The sequence below is a fragment of the Colletes latitarsis genome, chromosome 7 (assembly GCF_051014445.1).
Source record: "Colletes latitarsis isolate SP2378_abdomen chromosome 7, iyColLati1, whole genome shotgun sequence".
Classification (NCBI taxonomy): domain Eukaryota; kingdom Metazoa; phylum Arthropoda; class Insecta; order Hymenoptera; family Colletidae; genus Colletes; species Colletes latitarsis.
The window spans coordinates 22,611,710-22,632,469 of NC_135140.1; the positions used below are offsets into that span (position 1 = coordinate 22,611,710).

Sequence of the window (20,760 nt, forward strand, 5' to 3'; positions counted from 1 at the left end):
CACCACCATCTAGATTACTATTCCGGCAACCAACCGATGAAACATGGAACAGTAACGCTTCGGCTAACGCACGTGGAACAACTCGTGGTGATCCGTCGTAAAATAGTTAATTAACTTGAAAAAAAAAAACGTTCGTCATGTTGCGACTGTTGGGAAAATTACAGTACTCACGATGCTTTTCCACCGCGGCTATACCAGCACCAGAGAAAAATCCATCGATTCTATATGCCGGAGTAAGTATGCAATGCCTTTAAATTGGAAAATTCTCAACACAGTTAGAATTTCCTGCTTAATATTTCATAATAATATGATAAATTCATTTTAAAGACTAAAATAATTAATATAGAATAATTATTATTTATATGTACATTATACGTCGAATAAGAATAGTATCGTATAATTAGAATGAAATTACTTTGTACGAACCAACTACTATATGTACAAATTCCTAGAACGATTCGTGCATACATACATGTGTACACAACGTACAATGCACCCAAGACGTTTTTAATACGTGTAAGAGCAAAAATACTGTACGATACACGTTGAAAGCACCAAAACGACAAAAATCGAAAATTACTTTTTAACGAATATCTCTCTCTCTCTCTCTCTCCCTCCCTCTCTCTTCTTTATAACCTTAATTTTAATATTACTCCTGTCCGAATGTTTATCACAGTCTTGTGTAAATTGTCCTATCATCGATTACGACAAAGGCACTTTCCAAGTCGATGTAAGATAAATATTTTGATGTACATACTTTTTCTTTCACCATCGACACACAAAATTACGCAATTCCAGGGGATCTTGTAGGAAGAAAATATTTACGTCGGTTGACACGTACATGTATCTCGTATCTCCGTTAATTTTATCACGTTGAAAACTATAAACAACGATAGAGGCTGTAAAAAAGACAATCGATAACCATGATATTTGCAATTTCCAAATATAGTACGTGCGGCAAGTCACATCTAACGCCAAGCATCGGGTATCTAATCTCTACGGTACAAAAATAACGGCTGGCGACATAAAACCTTGGTTGACGATTATCTTTACACGTTTTTTGCTTACTTTTATGTAACCCGATTAATAGACTTATGTTGATAGACTTGTCAAAATATTATCCAACAGCTTGCTTTACACTTTATGCAATACATTTCTGTCTCTCAAGCATCGTTTTTTTTTCAGATTTTCATCGATAACGAATGGCACCGATCAAAATCAGGAAAAACGTTTCCCACGATAAATCCTGCGACCGGAGAAACGATTGCCGAAGTCCAGGAAGGTGACGCCGCGGATATAAATGTAGCCGTGGAAGCAGCGAACGCAGCGTTTAAATTGGGCTCGCCATGGAGAACCATGGATGCCTCTAAACGCGGTTTACTTTTGAATAGATTGGCCGATTTGATAGAACAGAATCATTCCTATTTGGCGGTGAGTTTTCCGTTGCAGTTTAGCTAGACGAAACAATATCATTATCAATTAAGATTTTATTGGCTTGGTTTCAGTCGTTGGAAACGCTCGACAATGGTAAACCTTATTCCGTGTCGTACGGGTTTGATATACCCGCGAGCGCAGCGACTCTGAGATATTACGCTGGTTTGGCCGACAAAAACCATGGTCAAGTAATTCCTATGGACGGACAATACTTGGCTTATACACGCCACGAACCAGTTGGCGTTTGCGGCCAAATTATTCCCTGGAATTTTCCCCTTTTAATGATGGCTTGGAAATTGGGACCTGCTTTAGCTACAGGTATCTAACTCTGCAATCATAACACGACGCATTACCTATGCGTAACAGTATAACGACAAAAGCACAACAACGATGCGTTTACGTCAACTAATAAGTATGTACATATATTTGAACCATACGAACCATACATGTACACGATCCTTGATAAATCACTCCAAATTTCACGTTAAAAATACATATAAACAACAAGTCTATTATTACGTTTGTATAGGAAACGTTATCATTCTAAAGCCCGCGGAACAGACGCCATTAACGGCTTTATACATGGCCCAATTGACGAAAGAAGCTGGATTTCCTAGCGGAGTAGTTAACGTCGTTCCCGGTTTCGGTAAAGCCGGGGCTGCGTTAGTTGCGCACGACAAAGTTGACAAAATTGCATTTACCGGTTCGACCGAAATTGGACAGCTAATAAAACAGGGGGCCGCGACGAGCAACTTGAAGAGAACCACATTAGAACTTGGTGGAAAATCACCAAACATAATCTTTAAGGACGCTGACCTCAACCACGCTGTGGAAACAGCTCATTTTGGTCTATTCTTCAACATGGTACCATAATATAATATATTCCTACGAAATATATTCGAAATTATCGAATATTAATGAATTTTCATTAATTACGCGCCTTGCATGTACATTAGGGTCAATGTTGCTGTGCCGGATCCAGAACTTTCGTCGAAGACAGTATTTATGATGAATTTGTGGAGAAAAGTGCCGCGCGCGCCAAGTCTAGAGTTGTCGGTGATCCCTTCGATTCAAACGTGGAGCAAGGACCACAGGTATATTAATGATGATATAAAATACGTTCGTTCTACATACATGTTACAACATTAGATTGTTCGAATTTTGACAGATCGACCAGAACCAAGCGGATAAAATTCTATCTATGATAAAGAAAGGTCAAGATCAAGGAGCGAAGCTAGTTTCGGGTGGTTCGCGCGTCGGTGATAAGGGCTACTTTATTGCACCGACCGTGTTTGCCAACGTTACGGACGATATGACCATTGCCAGGGAAGAGGTACACAAACACATTCTTTAAACCTGATTAATTATATTTAAATAACAACTTTTTTTTAATGCTACCACGTACATTAATAATCGCAGATCTTTGGACCGGTTCAACAAATTTTGAAATTCAACAGTCTAAACGAAGTAATTAACCGAGCAAACAGTTCTGATTATGGATTGGCAGCAGCCGTTTTCACAAAGGACATCGACAAGGCGAATTACATAGTTCAGGGACTTCGAGCAGGCACTGTTTGGTACGTTACCCGACAAATTATTCTCCATTAAGTAAAACTACTTAAATCTAGCGTTTCTCTTCTATTCGTTATTTTATCGGGTTTGTTTTCCAGGGTTAATACGTATAACGCTCTAGCGCCTCAAGTGCCATTCGGTGGTTATAAAATGTCAGGACACGGAAGAGAACTCGGTGAATACGGTCTCCAAGCGTACACCGAAGTAAAGAGCGTAATAATTAAAGTGAATCAAAAAAATAGTTAATCTAATTTCTTTTAATTTTGAATTTTATGAAACTTTGTACAGTTTTTGCATAATCTTTTTTACAGTATAATATTTTTAACGTAAAGAGAAAATAATCATCTGATTTATGTACATCTTTTGTATTTCGAAAAATAGTTCCTAACATCGATCACGCAAATAACAAAGTATATGTATTTGCATCGGTTTTCACGTCGAAAACAAGAAAGAAAACGAGGTATAAAATCGAAACTTATCGCACACTATCGAATCGTTAACGTATCGTTAACGTATAATTAATAAACGATTTAATCTGATTAGATTCAGCTACCCAGAGAATAATTTAAATTTTTAACTTTTACAAAATATGTAAAATAATGTTGTACTACATAATGATATATACATGTATTGTAAACTTACAATGGGGCCAAAGGTATCGTCATCGTAAACTCTTCAAATATATTCGCACATGTGACCACAACCGGTTGGACATTGTCGATTACATCTGAACCATTCATTCATATGAACAACGTGACCTCCATGCGTGCATCCCTGACACCATGCGTACATTCCTCGAACAACCTGCGAACAGACATAAAATACCACGTGCAATGTGAAACAAAATGAAAAAAAATATATTAAATATATCTCACTTGATGACAAACGGAACAAAGCGCGTGATGAGACGAATGACATCGATCGCACAACCATGCTGCCCTTTGCAGTGGTTTCGTACACGCTAAACAACACGCATGTATCACCGTTGATTGTTGATTCAATTGCGACACCGACGGTATCCAAACCGACTGGATTATCTGCAAACGTGTAATGTTACTGCTGGCGTGCAATTACCCAGCGCCCAACTTCGAATACAGCACTGCCCATTTAAGTGTCCGCGCTCGGAGCCGGCCACGGTCGTTTAAGCGGGCATGGTTACGGTAGTGCCCACTTAAATGTCCGCGGTCACTTAAGTGGGCACTACTGTATCTATACTTTTTCTGTTTTCATCACTCTAACCTGAGTAGCCACGTTCCAAAGTTTAAACTTTGCAAGCATATCTAAATACTCTAATATCCAATGTTCTTGAACAGCGGTTTCAATGTTCAAGTTCTTTCGTTTTTCTCCTAATGCGATAAGAATTGACGCAGAAGTCTGTATATCTCTGAGCGCCGCGTGATGTTTCAAAGCCTCCTCGATTAATATCGTAGGATCCCAAAATTGTGGTTTAGGTATATTCGATACTATCAATTGACTCGGTTGATCTTCGATCATTAACGAGGCACAATCTTCGTTAATATCCGGAGGATGATTTGGAAATTGTTCGGGCGGCGGAGATCTATCTTTTATCTCGTGTCGTAAAGGAAAAGCCTCTTTGGACAAGGTCCAATCGTTATCGTTATTCATCATATTATGCATATAACTCGAAGTATATTCCATCGTCATTGGCTCAAACTCGCTTTCTCCGAATAAAAAATCTCCTTTGGATGGTCCTTTGTAATCGATAAATGCTCGCTTGTAACTGTACATTGACGAAAACGAAACACATTAAAGTACAAAGTATCTCCATCATTGTAATATTTTTTATATCGATTATTACGATCCTAACCTAGGTAATATCGATCCTATCGAATGCTGATTTTCTGGTGTTTCGTCCGTTTCGGTCTCGTCGTCGCCTCCGCTAGTTGCACCTGTTACTTCTCCTTGTAACGATTTCACATCGTTTTCATGGCCTGAAAGAAAATAGAAATCAAAATCGTTAAAGGATTAAAGAGACGCTCGCACATATTTCGTGTCACGAATAGCAAAGGTGGTATTTGTACCTGCGCTTGGCTGATCTATATTAGATCCTATTGTAATCTGTGCTAAATTCAACGTATTTACTATATCTTCTTTGGAAGCAGTCGGAGGTGTTTTTAAAATAGATCCCATGGGGTTAGTATATAAAGTTTTTATGATACTCCATACTGTACTGATCTGATTGAAAGCGACAACTGTATTACTACGAATACAGAGTACGGCCGAGTTACATGGTTACTTACATCGTTTCTACCAGCATTTCTCGCGACAATGGCATTATGATCGCAAATGTCGTTTAATCTTCCAGAAAGCAAGTAACCTTCCGCGCATGCTCTAAACCACTTTGGTTCCCGCGGCACGCTTAGCGCAAATCTATGCATTACGCTAGACACCATGCAAAATGTATCGTTTGTTGCAGCTGCCTTCCTACAAATAAATGTTAACTAACATTTCATTTTTTTCGTTTGAGAAACTTTTTTTAAGTTCGCCCCATTTATACAACGTGTTTATTAACCTCATTATGTTAGTCAATGGTTTCGTTGTAGTTGTAACATGAACTTTACAAGCATATGCAATGTCTCCTTTCGGATTCAATGCAATACCTTGTGGATTTGCTTTACTCGCTGGTCTAGTAGCATCTTTAAACACATGATGGTATAAAGTACAATCCTGCATCAAAAACGATTTATTAATATGTTTCGATATTAATAATTTTTTATAGCAAATATCTCAGGACACCTATCTAATACGATAATTACTCTGCTAGTTGATAAAAAAGACTGTGGATTGCCTCTCCATGCTACACCAGTTGGGACATCTTTATGTTCGTTAAAACTTGCAAAAGGAATATATGGCCTACGAATATCCCATACATTTATGCTACAGTCTACGACAAGGGCACAACTGGATATATGATATTTTCGCTGTGGTCTCCACTTTATACGACCTACCGATGCTATTGTATGTATAACGTAATCGCAACTCGGTTTACCCAACAAGTCCCAAACCTAAGTATAAAGTTTTAGAAAATAACATATTAAACGATATGTTACTAAACGATACAGCAGTGCCCACTTAGGTGACCGCACTTTTGCCCACTTAATTGTCCGCGGTTATCCCCCACCAATTCTTACAAGTTATCGAGCGTAACTTGTCGCCGGTCGTTATCGATACGGTTTCGGGTCCCAGCTATTGTATCTCACTCGCACTTATCCTCTTTTCTAAACTCCGTTCAATTCTGAGATGGAACCATGGCCCACTCAAAACGACCGCCGCTGGTCCCGCACGCGGACATTTAAGTGGACATTACTGTATATACGAAACTCTACTACTATTTTACATAATATAAATGCTAGGCAAGCACCTTGATAGTCTTATCTCTAGATGCGGTTGCGAGCCAAGTAGATTCAGGATGCCAGTCGCAAGCAAATATCGGACCGCTATGAGCGGTAAAATGTTGAAAATATTTATCCGGTTTCCGTAAATCCCATTGCTGCACGTGTCCATTCTCGGAAACAGCGGCAAAAGTATGCGGGGAATGAGGACAAAACTGAACGTCGCGTACTGATTCCGTGTTACTAAAATAAAAAATATTTTCTACTATTTTTCATGAAAAAATTGTTAAAATCAAAGTACTTTGTCACACGATCGAAACTATTTACCTATAAAAAGTTCTAGTAGCTTCTTTTGTTCTTAGATCGAAACATTTCATAGTGCCATCTTGGGAACCAGATATTAGCCACATAGGTTCTGTCATATGAAAACTTACTTTATTAACAGTTCTCTTATGATCCATAAAAACATGTTCCTGCTTGGACCTTGATAATCTATTTAAATTCCATACTACTACTGCTCCATTGGTAGCAGCAGTTGCTAATATATGATCTAAACAATACGGGCATTATGAATTATTTAAAATAATTACATATACTTTAAAACAGAAAATCATTTGAACAAAAGATATTTTGAATAGAAAGACAACAGACTTGTTGCAAGTTTTATTGTAATATTTAAAGAACAGTATATATAGATTATTTTAAACTTACCATCTATGAGATTCCAAGCGACATCGTTACAAGAAAAATTTAAATTTAAATTTTTCCCAACACGAAGATTACATGCCTCCTCAAATCTGTCTTCTAATAAGGCAAATATTTTAAAAACTGCAATGTAAAATTATCATTTATTTGCTAATTACCAAGTCTATTAAAGTAAATTAATTACCCTACTGCAATGGGTAAAAAGTAGATCAACACAGTTTTGGAAAATCCAGTTTATTTCACATCAAATGGAAACAAATTACTTACCATTACGTCCTGCTATAACAACTTGACTGTTGTCTTTATTCAATGCTAAAGCATTTGCTGGACCTTCTTGTGTGATGCACACAGTTTTGGAAATCATTTCAAATCTCTTTCAAACATAACAGGTCACAATATAAAAATAATGAGTTTGCCAATCATAATCGTACAGCAGAAAATAATTGTTAAATTATAAAAAGCAATATATTCATTTGTACAAACGTAAATATACGATCAAATTTATCCATATTAAACATTTAAATATTATCGACAATATAATGCATAAGATACTGTTTTCGATTAGATATCAACGTCTTAATCTACGATTAAATACATAACTTTAATAATAGAATGTATTAATAATTAGTGCCAAACAAACAATTCCATCCGATATAACATAACATAAAGTTAATAACTATGTATGTACGTTTACAATGTATTATTTACGCCGAAGCCCATCCCCAAACATGGTTATCTGCAACGCTAGATGGCGCTCATTTTTCGACCTCAAACCCTCTGGTGCTAAAACGCCCAAGTTTGTCGTGGAATAGTACGTCCCTTTCAACGCTAGATGGCGATTATTTATCGACCACAAACCCTCTGGTGTTAAAACGCCCAAGTTTGTCGTGGAATAGTTCTTATCGTCCAAGCTAGATGGATTTCACGACAAACTTGGGAGTTTTAGCACCAGGGGGGCGGCTCTCTCGACTCCCACGAGGTGGTCCGAAATTACTTCGGGTAGCTTTAGAGAATCGAGAAAGAGAGTATGTGGGGCATTAAATTTGTCATGTAACATGTATAGCGCTAAGCTTCCAATCGGTAAAATGACACTGGGAATGTTTCGTTCTACCAATTGGAAATCATCGATGGTATTGCGCCAATCGAAAAACTTTATTTTATATTTCGAGACAGATTCAATGCCTTTGCAATAGATACTGTGCATAGATTATAAGTTGCCAAGTGCTCAACTTTAAATTCTTAGCAAGCACACTTGCTGCAGCATTATTTTGAAAAATTATATTTTAAACCATAAAAATCTAGATACAAGTAATAGAGACATTCGCATTCTAGAATGGTTTCGCGTCTAATGAAAACAAATTGTAGTGTGAGTGAGGCAGGAAGGGGTCGCTCTAGAGTTCAGCTTGATTGCAGACGTCAAACTGTCAAACGTAAAATGTTATTTTCAATAACTTGGTATTTGCGATCGTTGAAACATTTTAAATGAGTAGACATTTAATAAAAAAGGATGACAACATAGTTTTTCTTAACTTTATGGTAACTTCTCGAAAAATAGATAAATTTTGTCAAAATGTCGGACAAAAGTGAAGATACGTTTTGTGAAAAAATGCGGAAAGCCACAAAAAAGGTTCATACAATCAGTGACGCTTTGGTGAATACAAAATTAGCCTTTGGTAAGACATATAACGCGTTTTAGCAGAATACTCTATTATATTTTTTTATTTTTTATTCGTTGCAACTTTACTGTTTGTAGCATTTAGGTTAATATTGTTGTAGTATTTTAATTTTACTTTTAATTGAACCTTTGTACTTCGTATTTTTTTTGTATAAGAAAGTATTAATAGACAACAGTATGAGAATATTATTTCATTGTTTTGCCAAATATCATGTACTTTAAACAGGATTTCTCGATGATTCTATATGGGCTGATGGTCTTTTGGTATTTTATGAAATTTTCCGATACTTGGAAGGTGCTATGTTTAGATTGAGCAGTACCAAAATAGGATTATTTCCGCTTGAAAAAATTCAACGTACGAAAGCTTTCGAACGTGACCTTGATTTTTATTTAGGAAAAGGATGGATGAAAAACTACACTCCTAGGTATACTTTTTAGTATAGTTAGTATATCTATCTCTCTATATATATATATATATATATATATATATATAGCGTCTGACTGCTGTGGCGGCGGGGGGGGGGGGGGGGGGGCGTATATTACGTACAGGTGTATTTTTATTTAAACACATGCTATAAAAATATTATTTGCAATTAAATTGCATGCTTTCGTAATCCACATTATAATGCATATAGTAAGTAATAAATGGATTCTATCCTTTAAAGCTATATTTAACATCGTTTCAAACTCCAGGGACAGTGTTACCAAATATCTGATGCGTTTAAGAGAAATTGAAGATACTGATCCTACATTACTGGCAGCATACATTTATCACCTGTATATGGGTCTTCTTAGTGGAGGAATCATTTTACGTAAAAAAAGACTACTTATGAAAAAAATTTTACCGTTCAAAGATATTCAGACAAATGGTAATAATATTACAGATTTTGAAAGTAACAGTATCTTTGAACTTAAACGAAATATGCGCGATACAATGAACAAGATTGCAGAAATGTTGGATGAAGATACAAAAAATAAACTTATTGAAGAAAGTAAAATAGTTTTTGCATTAAATAATGAAATTATCAAAAGTGTGCGTGGTGCTGGTACCATATTTTCTAGAAAAATACTTTGTTTTACTACTATTTCTATGTTAATTCTCGTTGTCTTCCTTGTTCTCTTCAAGTAATAATCAATATTAAATCTATTTTCCAAAGCTATGTACATAGGAATTTTTGACAACTGTATTATGTAAAAAATTTTTGTCCAAATACAGTAGTGCCCATTTAAGTGTTCGCGGTTATCCCCATTTTTATTCTTGGAAGCCGCTTATTACCGATACATTGTATATATCATGGTTTCGAGTGTCAGCTATTGTATCTCACTCGCACTTATCCTCATTTTCTAATCTCCGTTGAATTCTGAGAAACAACCATGCCCACTCGAACGACCGCGGCCGGTCCCGAGCGCATACATTTAAGTGGGCACTACTGTAACACGCTCAAGCAGAGAAACAGATATTCACACTCTAAAAAATAAGTAAAACTTGTAAAATAGAAATATGTGTAATGTTATGTATGCTTCAATTAATGGTTGTAAACAAATTATTGTGTTGTTTGTATGGTATATAATCTGTACACGTGTTACTTTCAATTTTGCTTAATTATCACATTAACGGACGCTTTCGTTGCCGCGTTTAAACTGCACGTCCGTGAACGTGTGATTAAAAAAAAAAAAGTTAAGCATCTAAGAAACATTACTAATTAGTAATGTATTCGTCTTATCATTATATTACTGTATACGACCGTATCATTCAAACACAAAATACAGTTTAACAGGGAATCTTTGAAATCACAAATGATTAAAATGACGTTTAATTCTAAATTTTCACACACGATTATTCGTAAATGTGAATAAATACCGTAAAAATTTGACATAATTATGAACATGGACTAGCCAAGCATAATCTTTTTTCCTTAAAAGCGTGATAATCATAGTTTTAAAACAAATTTATAAACAATTAAGTATTGCTTGTTTATCAAATTTAAAGTGTGCCCAAATCATTGAACAAATATCTGTAGAATATTTTTGAGTTCCGTGGTAATCCTTTGAATGAAATCGTGTACTACGATCCGTCGCATCGAACGGTGAAGACATAGTATTCAAGTTTGTTGGCAGTTTGTTTGCTGCTTTGCCAAATAACAAAGCTTCTATATTTCCCTCTAGAAACTCTATATTCTGAGATCTCTGGGGTTGAGGTGCTCTCTCTGAAAGGAAAAATAGTATTTTCGTAATATTAATAAAAAATCTTTTTTTGTATCTTAGGATCAGCAAACCTTTCATTCCCTTAGTAAAATCTTGTGCTTTGTAGCTAAACTGATTGCACTTCACAGATTGAATGGCAGGATCCATTAAAAATGTACAAGATTGTTGACCTTGTGGACTATCCATTAATTGTTTGGCTAGAACAGCCGAAGTTTCATCATCATTTTGATCACCAAATAAATTACGTTTAATCGTTGCCTTTGATATGGCATTTTTATTATCGTATACGCTACGACGGCTTCGTGCGGGCGAAGTGTTAGATTGTCGAAAGTTTTTTAAGTCTTTAAAACTTGGAATGTCAGTCTGAAAGTAGTTTATAAAACCACATTACGATCATTCTCGAGTAAAATATAGGTATAAAAATAGATCAAGCTTAATTGCCTGAACAAAATGAGGAAGCAGTTGTTGTTGCCGTTTGCCCTTTGAAACAGTTTCAACATCACCCAGAGACCTATGCCTATGTCTACGTATTTTGTTTACATTTTTCTCGCGTAAATGTTTCTCTTGTATCCAACGTCTCATTCTTCTATTTAGAAATTGTGTGCATAACATCAGTTTTAAACATTGAGTACAGTAAATTATAAAAAGTACCAAGACATTTTTAATCTCATATTACCTCACAAAGGGAATAACCATAAAAAATGCATTCGGGCCAACTCCTATTTTCGATTTTGGAGTCATATCTTTCTTGTGGTTGGGTAAATCAGCTAAAGAAAACCATTCTACATTTTTTATCTCTTTCCTTGTTTTTGGTTGAAATTTTGTATCCTTCTGAACACCGCATATTATGTACAATCTTACTAATTGTTCATTTATCACTGATTCAATATATTCATTTTCATTTATCAGATTTGAAATATCAAAGCCAGTTTCTTCTAACACCTCTCGAACTGCGCAATGAGATGGATTTTCATCCTCGTTCACTTTGCCTTTAGGAAAACTCCAACTACTTTTTGCCCAATAACTTTGAACAAGTAATACTTTCGTTAAATCTTCATTTAATACAATTGCCCCAAATGTTGGAACACTTTGCTTGTATTCTCGCCATTGTTCAAGAATATTATCTATATTAGCTACGTGTGGTTTTAAAAATGGTACGTGGTAGAAGATGTGTGTGGCAAATTCTCTCATATTACACTGTCTAAGTTTTGGGTTTTCGTCGGTACAATAAAAATCTAAATAAAACCAATGTGCTAGTTCGATTTGAAAACATATTCGAACTAAATCTTTTCTCTCTTCTTCGGGCACGTTGATAATAAATCGACTGAAAATACAATTCAAATTAAAACCAGATAACGTTTAAAAACCACATCATTTTTTAAATAAAATAGAAAACGAATGAAGAATGCAATAGAAATAAATATTCTGTGTGATGTAATTTTTAAGAATTATCTGCAAAAGCTAACCTGCTCAGATCGTCGAGCATATCGGACGGCAACGAGTGATCCACCATTTCAAAAGATAATAAAATTATTTCAATATCTTTTACAAGACACTTCACGCTCTATAACGTGAATTCATTTATGACAGAAGTTCGTAGTTATAAAGTAAACATACTATCATTGTACAAACCATTGCATATCAAACATCATCATTGAGCTATTCGTTGTGGAATCTTAATTTGCATCATTCAATTTTCTTTCTCCCTTGGACCACGCCATCTAATGTCAATTATTAATATAAAATGAATCAAAAGTAATGTTAAACCATAAGTTAATTAAGTATTCTTTTATCGAATTACAATGTCGAGTTTCTATTGTAACAAACTACGATTTGTTGAATGTTTCTGAATACGATGTAATTACTGATAGGTTTTCTTCATTTTACACGATCATTGTTTTTAAATAATAAAATCACGTATTTGAATAAGATTTTTTTCATACCTGTCGTCAGTTTGTTTTCATGTGATAATTAAAAGAAATTGTTGAAATTTCGACGATTCAAAAGAATTACTTATAGAAAGGGCTTTATCAGTTAACCCATTAACCACCACATTATCATTTGCTCAATATTTTGAACATCCTGTAAATAAAACACTGGTACACACTGGGTTAATATTGAGAAATATTACTTTTATTATTTAAACAATAAGCAACAACTCATTTATTACAAATTTAATAATTATAATATATATGTGTGTACACATTAACTTTTGGGTTTATTTTTACATTCTATCTATTGCTAATTAATTAATCTTAGTATCTGCTGCAATATATACTTTATATTGTCATCGTTATTAGTTACTTCCAAGTCCCATGATTTTATATCATCTAAATCACATTCAGTTTCTGAATCATCAATACCTATAATAAATATGTTTTGATATAATTATAATTGATTAAACTTTTATTTTTTTTTTTAATACTTACCTGGAATAAAAGCCCAACCACGCTTCTCTCTAATTAAATTATCAGAAACAATGCGAATTGTTTTACATATACCTTCAAAATTTTGTTTGAACCATTGTATGTCAGTTTTTCTTCGTATATCACTTACTATCCATAATGGTTTACTGTATGCTTTAAAAAATTTGTACATATCATTGATAAGTTTTATATGAACACATTCTTTGAAAATAAAAGGTATAATATCAAACTACTATGGTACAAGTAACAAATGAACATTACTATAAATGGTTTATTGGGGGGAAAAAAATGAATATTATAGAATAAAGAAATAAATTTTTACCGTTATACATGTCCAAAGCTGCACGGCAAAAATAGCCGTTATCTTCTTTTCTCATACTTTCTCCCCATTTAACCATTTCAAGACGGTAAGACTCTTTATATTTTCCATCTCCTAACAATTGATCAATATCGAGATCCAACGATTTAGCCCAATGAGATTTGATCGGTCCTGACAACCTTATAATAACACTACTGGCAGAACCAATTCTGACAAACAGACGTATCATCGGATCAAAAGTCCATTATTATTATTAATAATATAATTAAGAATTTCTTACTTTTCATGCAATGCATTTGTAATGAAATCCTTCCCAGATTTTCTTTTACCGCTAAATAGTAATATTACTTGCGGTCTTAATGAATTTTTGAAATTTATTGCATAGTGCTTATCCGTATCGTGTTCGACCGCCATATTGAAATTGTTATTATTTGAAAATGATTTAAAGATAGTAATAATAATATTCGATCACTTCTTTAAACAAATTTACCGTCTATAAAATCTAATAAACTAGTGTAAAACTATTTAAATATATTTTTAAATTTATGAAATCTAAACGCTCTTATTGAAGTCTCGTGTGTCACTAGCAAGTAAACTACATATGTACACAAATTATACTTTTTATCAGTTCCGATTTTTTTTTTTTTTGTTAAATCATCATTTGAATAAAGAATTACCGTTTTTTAATGGTTACATTCAATTGAGAATCTTGTTTTCATTATAATAATTATCATATAAATACATGAATTACATAAATATTTGAAAGTGACATCACGCTTTCGGTCTATTCTAGTCCAATTTGAATACGAAGCTACAAGAACATAAGTATATGCGAATATGATCGTTCGTTCTGACAATACATAATATACACAAATTTTCTTCAATATAACGTTTTATCACAATCTTTAATGTCAATCATTTGCCAAACCATCATCTACTTATTATTAAATTGCAATTAATAATTAGAAACGTTGAATAGTAAAAAAAATAAATAATAGGATTATATCACAGAATGGTATTCATATAGTAAAAAATTGTTTTTTAATTTTTATTATAATAAAGTAATTAATTTACAAACATTTTATTTCTTAGCCTCACGAAGAGCTTTACGTTTCTCTGCCCTCTTTAATTGTTCTACTGGTTTCAAATTATGCTTCTTTGCAAAACGTTGATTCCTAAGGAATTTCAAATCCATCTAAAAAGTATATATATAATTTTTTTTTTTTTTTTTTTTAACTATTATTTAAGTAATTCAAGACTTACACCAAGCGTAGACTCGTGCCTGTAACGTTTAGGTTTCTTAATACCATTACGATGGGCTTTACGGTCTATGAACCAATAGAAAAATATAATAATTTTATATAATCAATATTGTGAATATTTTGTTATACTCACTCTGATTATGATTGGTGTGATTTTTAGACTTTGCCATTTTCTCGTACTATAAAATCTAAAAGAATAATTACTTTAATCAATTTCATTATGATACATTTTAAACAATATTTGAGGTTAAATGCATTCCTGAGTAAAATTACATCTTTCAATGGATTATTAAAAAACTAATACGAGTAACTGTTACAAAATGCACTTTCACTCTTCAGAAACAATTTATGAATAGTTAATTATTAAATAGCGCGCAGATTACAGAGATGTATAACAATAAAACTCTTCACTTACAGAAATCTTATAAACACACTCGGAAACGGAAGTGTGAAGAAGAAGGGAAATCGATACGAGTATACGAGTATCGATAGTAACGCCAGTTAGGTACATTTTTACTTTTGTAAATTTATTTTAAATCACATTTATTATTCAACCACAAATAGTCTTACAAATATAAATTTGATAAAATTCAATAATGCTGAAATTTTTGGTCGTATATTTCTCAATACTAAAATATTCTTTTTTTAATAATACTAAAATATAAAACGTGAATCTAAACATTTATTTTATAATAACAATGCAACATTTGTTAAAATATTACTTTGGATAAATTTCACTATTATTATGATAATTTACAGGAATAAATATTTCTTATTTTATTTAAAGTTTTCTTTGTACCAATGCATTCACATACACAACATTATAGTTATACATATGCATATAAAATAGAGAATAGCCTACGATTTTAAACGTAACAATAAATTCATTCGGTGAAATACAAATTACTTTGATACTTACAAAAGAATTATGATAAATTATTTTGCTCATGCACATATAGACGACGAGTTATTGCACTATACAGCAATTCAAAAGTTTAGCTAGTTGAGAAAAAATAACCACTTCTAGGATATGTTTGTAGTAAGTATGCTGGTAAATTAAATCACTCTAGTACGATAATAGTTATAATAATATGAACAAGCCTTTACTGACTAATAATACTTGGTGCTTCATCACATGGTAAAAACCTTTTTTTGTAACTATTGTGTACTTAAAATAATATATGTATGTATGTACACGCATTCATTAGGGGTGTGCGGATAGCCCGAAAGACGGATACGGACCGTTAAGAAAGCAATGAATTTAGTTAGGCGGAACTCGATACACTCGGACAGCTAATTTATATCGAAACCAATCGACTTAATTCGGTCAGAAATGTATCGAGCTTTGCCCCAATTCGCTAATTTCGTGACAGCTCGAGACCGAATTTCAAGCTACCTGCATACCTCTAATATTTATACATATATGTATATGTATATATACATCAACAAAAGTAAATCACAGTAAGAAATGTATTATTAACTGGTCTGTTGAATTAATTATTCATATGAAAATTATACCTATAATATAATACTTTTAGATTGAACATTATTATTTTAACATTGTTTATAAAAGTCATTGTTTACAAATACGTGTAAAATCACGTTAGACATACACAAGTAAGTATGAAAGTTTCTACAATCTTTCACTATGAAAGCATAATATAAAAGACAAATATTTATAATTAAATATTTAACAGTAACAGATAGTAATTTTATGATTTTAAATAGTTTAATATTAATGAAATAAAATAACTATATATCATATGTGATTTGTACTTATTGTTAATGCTTTCATAACTTTTAATGTTCTGTCATAAGTTATGGAATCCCTGTTAATCTGTAAAACACATGAATTCATAGACCTAACATTTGTTTTTGTAACACAATCCAGTCCACAACTTTCTGCTGCATTTGTCTTTTCTCTAATAAAACTCCAGCAGCTTTCTGAAACTTTTCTTCATTTCTACGTATATACATTTTCGCATCTTGTTCCAATTGATTGATCTTTTCGGGTCGTATTTCTACCATCGACAACATTTCCGTTAAATACGGATTAAAGCGAAAATAAACATGTTCGGGAAGAAGGTCGTTCAGCATTGTATGTACGGCTATATAATAAAACAATCTATCGCTATTATTCGAATAATCTTTCATTATACAACATTGAGATGAAGTTTTCAAAAATGTACTATTTCATAAACTATACCTTCTGTATCGGTTGCACTGTCCACAATTTTATAAAATTTTTCTTTCCAACTTGAGATTGCCAATTCCGTCGAATCATTATTGTTTTCGTAAATTCGGTTTGGTGTTCTTCCAGTTCCAAATGAAATCACACATTGAATTGGATTATTTGGCCACAATTGTTTAGCTTCGTGTAATGCAACCGCACATGGATTATTTACCAGTATACCTGTACAATTCAGTGAATCAAATATCTTAATGTATATGAAATTCTTCAGAGCAATCGATATTTCCGAAACTTATCGAATGGGTCAGAGCAATCGATATTTCCGAAATTTATCCAATCATACCTCCATCCTGATGAAGATATTCGCCGTGTTTAAATTCTTCAAAATAACTAGGCGCTGCTGCAGATGCTCTTATAGCTTCCCATAATTTATGTTTATGCGACCCTATGTATTGACTTTCTACTCTGTGAGGCAAAGTGTAATTTCGGAATACATAAGCCATTACGCGTTCATGATTTACTACAGCAGATATGGCTGAAAACTGAACAGAAATTTGTATTATGGCAGACAAGTCCATTTGTCTGAACCTTTGGTTCACTTCTTATAAATAAAACGTAATATGTACCTTTGGGGCATTTGGATCACGAACCGTTTTTATGAGAACCTTATCTCCCAAATGTTCTTGCAATAGTTTTTCCCATAGCGGTGTATCATAGTATGCATGGCTCCATACTAGTTTACTTGTTCCTCTTATAGCATTTTGACTAAAAACTTTAATACTTAATTCTCTGTATAATTCTGATACTTCATTTAACGATTTCCTTTTATGTCCGCCTGCAAAATTTTATCATTGGAGAATATACATATACAGCAGTGTCCACTTAAGTGGGCACTACCATACTTAAAAAGTGAAATTATAAATATGTATAAATTATGTACCTAAAACTGCAGCAAGAATAGCTCCTGTGCTCACACCGCATATGTAATCAAACATCTCGTGCGTTCTCTTCCCTGTTAACTCTTCAAGTTTCTTTAACATTTCTATAACTAATACTCCACGCATACCACCTCCGTCGATCGAAAGTATTTTTATTCCTCTGCCTGGTAATGGATCAACATGGCCTAATACTGCAAGTGCTTCCCTAATAGATGCTACAAGAAATTTGTATCTTAGAATCGTTAATATCCATTCGAAAATACAACATTTCTGAATTATCTTTTACCTTTTATTTCTTCAGTTTTCGTTTTTCGTTGAGTTTTGAGTAACATTCTAATTGCTCCCTCTTTGATCGCATAATGCCTAGCTTCTGGATATTGATCAATATGAATTAACAGATCTTCGATTCTCCTCCACCTTGAGGCATTCGATTCAGCTGTTATAATACTATTCAAAACATGGCGTGTTCTTGATGCAATACTGTGCAGTTGTACATCTTTATGAAGATTTACTTTCCACTTTGGTGGAATGACTAAGGTAGCTGTTTTGCTTTTATTGGTTAATTTAACAATTAAATTGTCCAAAATTTGTGAAAAACCATACGATTGTTCTTTAATTTCTAGTTTTTGTTCGCTTACAGTTGCATCACGAATTTGCTGTAAAAATGATAAAAAAAAACAAAAATTAAATTCTTGCCTACAACGTCTCTTTCATATCATATACAAAATATCTGACACACCTTCTGATCCTTAGTAGTATTGGTCGTTAATGTTTCTTGTTGCGATTCTACGACAATATTGTTGCTTTTCGATTCATCATCATTATTAATATATTTTTCTGTCTGTGACACTTTACTATCACTGATATTTTTGATGTATTCAACAGGTGATAGCTTTTTTAAAGTATCAATTTGTGTATATGTTATTTTTTGTAAAAAATCTATCCAGTCTTTGGATAAAATAATCTGAACACTTTTATCGTAACCAGATTTGTGTAAGTAATCTTTTAGTTGTGCTAAAAGCTTAGAATAATTTTGCATAGACATTTTTGTTTTCCATAAAACAGTTAATTGTTTAAATAACTTATTTTCATCAATGTTTTCACCACTGTTTTTATCTGCTGTACTATTTGTCAATTGTCTGTAATTAAAAAATATTATCCATGTATGTTGCATAGTACTATAAAAACGCATGCTTTTTGACATATTAAAAATCTTTAATTCTAAATTGTTACAGTAGTATGTTTAATTTAAACAAGAAATACAATTAACCTATATAAATACGGAAACTTTAATATGTATCTACATGAGTGCATACATGCAAAAAATGCATAAAACATAAATAATTTAATAAATCGTACAATAAAAATATTGTATCGAATACGTAATAATTCTTTTGTAATTATCTTGTAAAATTGTCTTTGTGCCACGAAAAGTTACTTACTGAATTAGGGAGTTAACTATTAATATTCTAGCTATCAATAAATATAACAAATACTATTAAATATAAAAGTCAACGTTCATCGGATACACCTGTCAAAATCAGCTGATGCGCAAAACGTTGGGAAACGTTTTACCAAATTCTTAATTTAGCAACGATTTTTCGCGAAGTATAGAGTTTACTTGCTAAGAGTGACTACTATTAATTTGGATACGAGCCTAATGTTTTTCTATGTAAATTTATACACATTTAGATACACCCGCACATGTAACAATTTGGTTGGAGGGAAGAAGGAAATAAAAATGTATATGTATAAAGTTAAATCACTCGTGTATCAATATGTGCGATTATATGTATTGTAACGAGTGAACGATAAAAGTTAGATTTGTCAAAACTTGCATCATCTTTATTTTATCTACAAACAACATCTCACCATTAAATGTCAATGTAATAAAAATAACTGAAGCAAAATTGCACAAATGAAATAAAATTAATTACGTATTTCTGATTATAAACACACTAACGAGTATGCACTTGATATCTAACGTACCTTATAAAAAGAATAAATCTTCGATAATAGTTTACTTTTATAGTTCATCTAATTTTTTGTCTCTCTGACAGAAGAGCGAGAGTGTAGTATAAAAGAAAGAAATATAAATTTTCACGGTAATGACTTTTAACACTGATAATTGTAGGTCGTTAAATATCATTTATCAAAATACGTAAATAATCGAAGATAATTCAGCATGCATTTTAAAACGTGTCCTTCTACTAAATGTTTAACATATAAATAATAAATCAAAATATGTACACTATATTTTTACGTTATTCAGATGAAATATTTTGATAACATGAACATGTTCTTTATCTCCGATCGATGTCAGTTAGAATTGTCACGTAATTCTTTGAAACGAACACGTTGAATATATCAGTGATGTATTACAGATCGGTATTGAATACAGAAAAGTTATTTGTTACCGCACCGTTCTTAAACTAAGTTCACAGCGTTTGATTCTGCTTATATACAAGAGAGCTTCCGACGCATTTGGAAGAGCTCGGTATGTAAATAAAATCATACGATACTTTCGGACCAACGGGAATCGTTGGCAGCTGTGTACGAATTCAACATTTTTGCAGTTCAATGCTTCATAAAGAATACAAATCGTAATACCTGTGTTGTACGCATTTATGCATGTCAACATATTATTGATGTTGTTTACATCACGCTTTCTACTAATTTT

General features: G+C 33.0%; 6 protein-coding genes across 11 annotated transcripts; 2 read left to right on the plus strand and 4 right to left on the minus strand.

Moving 5' to 3' along the window:
- Positions 1–6: 6 nt before the first annotated feature.
- Positions 7–3,429, plus strand: Aldh (Aldehyde dehydrogenase). The gene is made up of 8 exons (XM_076768937.1): positions 7–233; positions 1,186–1,431; positions 1,506–1,752; positions 1,964–2,298; positions 2,391–2,528; positions 2,603–2,767; positions 2,854–3,011; positions 3,105–3,429. Exons 1-8 carry the CDS (start codon positions 138–140, stop codon positions 3,250–3,252), a joined length of 1,533 nt encoding a protein of 510 aa, XP_076625052.1. The 5' UTR covers positions 7–137; the 3' UTR covers positions 3,253–3,429.
- Wdr24 (WD repeat domain 24) lies at positions 3,246–7,783 on the minus strand. The gene is made up of 12 exons (XM_076768928.1): positions 7,332–7,783; positions 7,071–7,187; positions 6,687–6,909; positions 6,389–6,602; positions 5,784–6,032; positions 5,540–5,694; positions 5,268–5,451; positions 5,049–5,202; positions 4,835–4,958; positions 4,246–4,747; positions 3,882–4,043; positions 3,246–3,810 (listed from the first exon to the last, which is right to left on the minus strand). The coding sequence occupies exons 1-12, from the start codon at positions 7,426–7,428 to the stop codon at positions 3,682–3,684; spliced, it is 2,310 nt and encodes a 769-aa protein (XP_076625043.1). The 5' UTR covers positions 7,429–7,783; the 3' UTR covers positions 3,246–3,681.
- A 496-nt stretch (positions 7,784–8,279) lies between these two features.
- Ho (heme oxygenase) lies at positions 8,280–10,563 on the plus strand. Its single transcript, XM_076768942.1, has 3 exons — positions 8,280–8,737; positions 8,966–9,164; positions 9,433–10,563. The coding sequence occupies exons 1-3, from the start codon at positions 8,635–8,637 to the stop codon at positions 9,866–9,868; spliced, it is 738 nt and encodes a 245-aa protein (XP_076625057.1). The 5' UTR covers positions 8,280–8,634; the 3' UTR covers positions 9,869–10,563.
- On the minus strand, positions 9,639–13,025 carry Dcp2 (decapping mRNA 2). 3 transcript variants are annotated; one of them, XM_076768940.1, is made up of 7 exons: positions 12,888–13,025; positions 12,577–12,665; positions 12,411–12,508; positions 11,621–12,268; positions 11,386–11,530; positions 11,016–11,307; positions 9,639–10,946 (listed from the first exon to the last, which is right to left on the minus strand). In XM_076768940.1, the coding sequence occupies exons 2-7, from the start codon at positions 12,577–12,579 to the stop codon at positions 10,690–10,692; spliced, it is 1,443 nt and encodes a 480-aa protein (XP_076625055.1). In that variant the 5' UTR covers positions 12,580–12,665; positions 12,888–13,025; the 3' UTR covers positions 9,639–10,689. The 3 variants fall into 3 exon arrangements, with proteins under 3 accessions (XP_076625055.1, XP_076625053.1, XP_076625054.1); XM_076768938.1 differs by having other exon boundaries at positions 9,639–11,307; XM_076768939.1 differs by having other exon boundaries at positions 9,639–11,307; positions 12,411–12,934.
- A 30-nt stretch (positions 13,026–13,055) lies between these two features.
- On the minus strand, positions 13,056–14,738 carry Pmvk (Phosphomevalonate kinase). Its single transcript, XM_076768943.1, has 4 exons — positions 13,970–14,738; positions 13,693–13,898; positions 13,374–13,523; positions 13,056–13,307 (listed from the first exon to the last, which is right to left on the minus strand). Exons 1-4 carry the CDS (start codon positions 14,101–14,103, stop codon positions 13,186–13,188), a joined length of 612 nt encoding a protein of 203 aa, XP_076625058.1. The 5' UTR covers positions 14,104–14,738; the 3' UTR covers positions 13,056–13,185.
- Positions 14,739–15,713: 975 nt separating this feature from the next.
- LOC143343735 (calcium-independent phospholipase A2-gamma) lies at positions 15,714–20,521 on the minus strand. 4 transcript variants are annotated; one of them, XM_076768934.1, is made up of 8 exons: positions 20,377–20,521; positions 18,820–19,219; positions 18,367–18,736; positions 18,083–18,295; positions 17,769–17,977; positions 17,486–17,684; positions 17,158–17,364; positions 15,714–17,059 (listed from the first exon to the last, which is right to left on the minus strand). In XM_076768934.1, exons 2-8 carry the CDS (start codon positions 19,123–19,125, stop codon positions 16,806–16,808), a joined length of 1,758 nt encoding a protein of 585 aa, XP_076625049.1. In that variant the 5' UTR covers positions 19,126–19,219; positions 20,377–20,521; the 3' UTR covers positions 15,714–16,805. The 4 variants fall into 4 exon arrangements, with proteins under 4 accessions (XP_076625049.1, XP_076625048.1, XP_076625047.1 ...); XM_076768933.1 differs by having other exon boundaries at positions 20,331–20,520; XM_076768932.1 differs by having other exon boundaries at positions 20,070–20,520.
- Positions 20,522–20,760: the final 239 nt, after the last annotated feature.